At 50.8% G+C, this 6262-nt stretch overlaps 1 protein-coding gene across 1 annotated transcript; it reads right to left on the bottom strand.

Moving 5' to 3' along the window:
- Positions 1 to 2462: 2462 nt before the first annotated feature.
- Positions 2463 to 5502, bottom strand: LOC126574654 (uncharacterized). Its single transcript, XM_050234981.1, has 7 exons — positions 5287 to 5502; positions 5029 to 5209; positions 4840 to 4946; positions 3622 to 3707; positions 2837 to 3344; positions 2671 to 2760; positions 2463 to 2588 (listed from the first exon to the last, which is right to left on the bottom strand). Exons 1-7 carry the CDS (start codon positions 5500 to 5502, stop codon positions 2463 to 2465), a joined length of 1314 nt encoding a protein of 437 aa, XP_050090938.1.
- Positions 5503 to 6262: the final 760 nt, after the last annotated feature.

Below are 6262 nucleotides of genomic sequence, written 5' to 3' on the forward strand. Positions count from 1 at the left end.
AGTCGGCCACACACCATGTGTTGTTGTAGCGCGTCCCTGGCGCGGGCCCTTACTTTGTGCCTTGCACATTCGGCCGGCGCAAGCGTGTACCGGCACCGGAATGGAGCTGCACAATGCTGCAGCAGAGCGAGCATCAACAGGCATTCCGTCAGACCACCCCCGGGGGGGGGGGGGGGGAGGGGGAGCTTCCTCTTCCTCCCATCACACAACCAAAACACCTGGAACATAAAGAAACACGGTCCTTGTGCCGTGCCTATGGCAGCATGGAAGGGAGGAGCGAATCAGGCAGAGAGGGAACGCATCGTGGCATGGCATCTAGTATTCATTGTTGAGCATCCGGGAAGAAAAAAGGGCCAGCGTGCCGGCCTCTCACCATGGTAACAGCAGCAGCAGCGGCAGCAGCGGCAGCAGCAGCAGAAATGCATATGTCAAAACAACCCCTGGTGCAGGCACTAAAAGGTTCCTGAAAACATGCCCTACAGAGGGCCCGGTTGCCTTTTTTGTTGTTGTACCGAATACCTAGGCGGCCGCTACACTCATATGGTCGCGTATGGAAAACACCCAAGGGCCCATGAACAACGGTGATCGTCGCTGCTATTGTTATGCGTCTTTTCTGTGCCGTGCTTACTTCTACATTCAAGCAAAGAAGATGCGGCGACGATAGACGTGCAAAGGGCAAAGTAAGATGGGTACGGTAATTTGACTTTTTTTACAAGAGAGATTTTACCATTTCCTCAAATTGCACCAAGCTGCACCACGATCCTCTTTTTTTGTTTATCCTTTTCAAACTTTTGGGCAGTTGAACTGGTGGCCTCACTCACTCACGGGGCTCGTTATCCACGTTACACTAGCGAACCGTTACACTGTTTCTCATGCAGACTTTTTCATTCGGCTGCCTCAACACATTTTGAAATAAAAGCTTATCTACATATTTGTTCGGTGCAGTACAGTAACGTGTGTTTTGTGGAGCATCGAGTTATTTGATTTGTGAAGCATCGACCAGTGTGATTCAATGGTGAAGATAGAAATGAAATACTTTCGTTTCACTGTGATTCAACTTACACAATTATTGTTTTTTATTTAAGAACGATTCGTAGCATCTTCGCAATAGAAACGAAATTTTTCTGTGGGTGTAGAAAGACCCCTGACAGTGCAAAAATTGTACCATTAACGGCATGTGGTAGAGAATTGTAGAAATGAGCTACAAGTTTTATCTCCAAATAAAAATTACTCGCCACTACCAACACACAAAACACCTAGTCCACATCGTACGACCCCAAAACGAAAGGAAGCAACGTTTCCGGAGTGAACTTCAAAAAAACATTAATTAACGTCATGAATGCATATCATGAGCTTTTGATGCAGAGTATCTCCCCTCCCACCGGTCGTGCGGTAACTGGCACAGGTAGTTCGGAACTGTCCAGTTAACATTTTGAAACCTCGTTTCGTTCCGTTGTAAGCACCCCGCTTCATGGTTCTACAATTAATGATTCGCCATTTTTGCCACCTGCCATTCACCATTCAGCCCATTATGGAACCATGTTATGAAGGTTCTGGCCTGTTATAAGGTGCAGCACCACTACTCCATGCTTACCCTCTAACCAATCTTGGGACGAGTTCCTTGTTGAAAACGAGTTTCCTTCGAAAACAAGCGGAGCGTGGCGGGGTGCGGAGTGAAGCGATCCGAGGCCGGGTAGCGGTCTAATGGTTGGTCTAATGTTTCCCCCATTTTAAAGTGGTCCCCAGTGGGTGGCCGGAAAAGAAGGAGGGGGAGGAGGAGGAGGAGGAGGAGTAGTGCTCGTTGTAAGCTCATTGTATGTAATTTCACAATCGTCAGTAATAAATGTACTTATTTGTAATTATGCTCAGCCGGGAAAGCCCGCACGGGAACGAGAGGTTCATGTAGTAGAGGAAAACAGAGCGTTTAGCCGGGTATTAACTGCACCGACGGAGCACCAACCGACAGTGTTGAGTGTTCTGCGTGGTTGCGGACTGGTCTGCGAAGTAAAAGTACTCGGGAGGAGTCCAGAGTCACCGTGCCACGATGGTACTGCGGGTGGTCCGTGTGGTCCCGCTCTCACCGGCTGCTTAATGGAACGATTATCGCGAGCCGGTACCGCGCGTAATGGCTCGTTGTGCGAACGAGCGCAAGCACTCCTCATAATCGCCCATGCTACGGGCCCATAATTCACCTGAAGAGGCAATCAAACTTTTGATGAAAGTTAGCAAAAGCTACGCCACCCAGCCGAAGGTACCGGAGATTGCTCTTTTTGTGTCTCTATCCGGCTTCGGTTCGTTGCTGTCGCTGGAGAGATTTATTTGAAGAAAAAAAAAACTGTGGAACCTTTCTTTCAATCCTTTGCGATGCTGCATCTCCGGCTGGTTTATTGGCTGATCAGAAATCACGAAACTCACGATAAAAGCTCCCATGGTTGGTGCCATCGCTTACGGTGCTCGTGGTACTACTTGGTCGATGAGTACTGGATGAGGCTATTGTCCTTGGTATCGTCGTCAAAGCTGCTCGTCTGCTCCTCGGATATCTTGAACTGGATCAGCACGATGAGGTAGGTCGTTATTGAAGATGCAATCTGTGGGTTCCGGAACAAAACAGAGAGTTAGCGTTAGCAGAGAGGGATCGGGCGATTTGAATGTACGCTTTTACGCTCTTACACCGGTCAGCACCGACAGATCGATTGGAAACAGTCCGTACGCACTAAACTCGAGCGGATTGGCGATCATGAAGGAGATCAAATCGTCTGCCTGGATTTTTTTTTTAATGAGAGAGCCCGATTAAAGCGGCTGCCCGTGTCTGCTCTGACGCGCACGCTTTCCTTACCTTACTGCGGTAATCATCATCGGTGGATTTGGATTTCATAAAGAACAGAAAATTGATCAGCTTCTTCCACTTGAGCCGCACGTGCTCACCGCTGGTAAAGAGCGACCAGAACTCGATGCCATGCAGAAACAGCAGACTGCAGGAGGCAAGCGCATAGATCTCGGAGCGCGGTGTCGTGAAGCCGGACTTGATGTGGTTCAGCATGTAGTACAGCTGCACCGTGACGCACGTGAACGCGGACAGCAGCGAAAAGATGGCCTGCTTGCCGAAGCACTGGTTAATCTTGACCGACAGATCCTGCAGCAGCTCGACCACCTCCCGGATGTGCTGGATCGAGTCCAGTGGGCTGATCGGTCGGATCTTGATGTTCCCGAGCGTCGTCAGGCGGGTCAGTTTGCCCTCGCGCATACTCGCATGATGGTTACCGCCCATCGTCATGTTGAGCGTTTTGTACTGGGCGTGCGGTTGCGGTTGGAGCGTCAGAGCTTCCACACCAACCGGAAAATTGCTAGCCCCCCCCCAACCGTGCCGTGAGTGAAAAGTGAGGGGGAAAAAGGGTCGGCAAAAAGAAAAATTAAATTATGCTACGGGCTGTCCAGAAGGGCGAGGAAATATTCAGAACTAGCCGGAAACAAAGCGAACTACACGATGCAATCTAGGCTGTGCGGTTTTTCTTTGTGGCTACATAGAGATGAGTTGCGTGCGTGCTTTGGAAGCCAGCAGCCAAATGAAAGAAGCAAAATGAAAAAAAAAACTATAGTGAGATTGAGCTAGGGTTGCATTACTTCATGCCCCTCAGTAGCAGCATCGCACGGTCCGATAGGTACAGGATGCATCCGGCAAACTGGAAGCTGAACAGCAGCAGCCCAAACTGGTGGCGAAAATGGAAAAACTTCAGATTAGCATCCACAGTCGGTTCACGGTTCAGTGGTAAAAACGCTAGAAACGAGCCTTTGGAACAGTTCGCGAGCGATGGAAAACATTTCCCGTTAGTGTTTTTTTTTGTCAAAAAGCTGGAACCACCGGAACCACTAATCTCGAGTGGGGTAATCTTTTCCACTGCTCGCCGAGCACCGTGCAGCGAACCATAACGCACTGCACTGCAGTTGTGATTTGATGCGTTCTGTGTAACGGTGTAGCGCACTCAATGGCATTCAACAGGGCGTGTTGTAATTTGGAAATCCGAGGAATTGAGATTTTTTTCAATTCGCTCTCTCCATTGAAATGACTCGCGCTTTCTTGCTAATGGAGCCATTGAATAGGTTCCCACAGAAGCCGACTCACGGAGCGAAAGCTTTTATCGCTTACGCATTCGAAAGTTAGAAAGTCTCGCAGGACGAGTGTTGGTGTTAGCTCGCAGCTAATGGTTATCCCGACTGATTGCACCCGGCGGGGGAGGCCCAGTTGTAGCAGCATCACCAGCGTAACAACCAGCAACCCATCACCATTCTAATTACCCTGGATGCTCCATAAAACTTTGGCTTCTCATCCGATTCATTGCTCCCCTTACTCATCGTGCGGCCCCGTAAACCGTCATCTCCGTGGGAGAACATGGTTTGCAGCTTTGTGGATAATGCATCACAAGCACTGGGGGTGACTGGTGTCCCGGCGCATACAGAGCTTAGAGCATCGGATGCAATGGACAAAAAAACTTTCACCAAAAAACGATGCACCATGACGCTTTACGAATCATGCTAGTGCGCATACTCAATGTATGCACCGGGAGAGTGAAAGAGCGAGCTGGAGGGGGCTATCTGTGTGCTGGAGGCCACTCTATCCGTTCCAGTAGACGCACCCTAGAATGGAAGCATTTGCGTAGCCCAATTAACGCACAGAGAGAACCATTTACAAGCTGCATTGTGAGTGGTGGAATGGACTGCACTAGACGCCAATCAAACGCACCTCGTGATGGTCGGCATTTCCATTCGGAACCGAAAAAAAGGGCCTGCCATTCAATGGCCTGGAGGTCCTAAAGTTTCGCCATTACATCGCCATTCACTCACCTTTGGCATGCAGAAAGCGATCCAGTAGAGTAGCGTCCATATGCGGCTCCAGTTGACTCCGATCAGATAGTTCAACCCACCGAGCGTTCCACCGCACGTTAGCGTGACTGGGTCCGTGTAGAAGCGTCATTCATTTGGAGCGATCAAAAGTTAGCCAAAACAAGCGTGGCCACCAACTGTCCTACTTACCGACGCAGGCAAGAATGGCGACGCGTCGCATCTTGACGTTGGGCATGCTGAAGGAGATACCGAACAGCGATCGCAGCTTGTCATCGCAGATGGCAAACGTGGTCAGGATGTCGATGGCCATCGTCCGATGGCGGATTGCGAACACCAGCGAAAAGATGTAAGCGAACGAGTTCGGGATGAACTGCAAACGGTGGAACGTTACAAACGGAGCTGAGCTGAACTGTCCGCCGGGAGCAGCGAATTTGCGCACCCGTTTACCTGAATCCAATTAGCGGCATTCGAAATGTCGGACGTGTTGCCGCTCTGCCAGAAGATGCTGACCAGACAGGCGGAGTAGAGGAACAGGACGGTGTAGGTCGGGAAGAGCTGCTTCACGTACGTGGCCCGCGTATTGACCGGAACGGTCGACTCGAGCGGAAACGGGCACAAACCGAACAGCTTCGAGAAGTAGTAGAACGGTTTGATCGGTTGCATCACGTCACTGTCGTCACTGCCGGAGGTCACTTCGGCCGGAACTGCGCTACACTCAACGCGGTGCTCTGGTAGAGTAGAACCGTAAATCTCGCCACCAGAACTGCCACTGCCGGTGACCGAGACCATGAAATTAATGTTTCATGCGACGACGATGGCACCGAAGCCTTCGAAACGTTGGCAAATCACCGGCAAATGCGCGGTCACTCGCTTGACCTGCCCTCACCCCTGGCTCCTTAACGAGCTTCGGTGGTCCAGCGGTGGTGGCACGTTTGCATCACCAAGGCACCAAGGCGGTCAACAATCAAGCGCGCCAGCACCGTCATTCCACACCCTTTTCAAGGCCTTCGGTGAGCCACATGACAGCAACAGCAACAACAACACAGGCAAACAAACAATAACAACACTGGCCACAAGAACATCAACAACGAACGTATTAATCCTCGCGTTCCTTTCCTTGCTGCGCTTTCGTAACGACGCACCACACTCCTCCGGGGGCGCACCGGACCTGCCATTCTGGCGCTTCCGAATAGCGAACGAACAGCGGTAGGCGTACGTGGCAGTAGGTTGGGTGGTTGGTTGGTTGGTTGGTTGTCTTGTTAGGACACCGGAACCCGAATGCAATTATCTTTCAATTTAGATAATGCGTTTTTACCGATCCCTATTTCCACATCGTTCCACCGCAGTTGCCACAGCCCCTGGGGCCGCCGTGGCCGTGACTGAGCCCGATGGTCTCCATCGAACGCTCTCTAGCAGTGTGGCA

Source organism: Anopheles aquasalis, chromosome 2, assembly GCF_943734665.1.
Source record: "Anopheles aquasalis chromosome 2, idAnoAquaMG_Q_19, whole genome shotgun sequence".
NCBI classification, from domain to species: Eukaryota; Metazoa; Arthropoda; class Insecta; order Diptera; family Culicidae; genus Anopheles; species Anopheles aquasalis.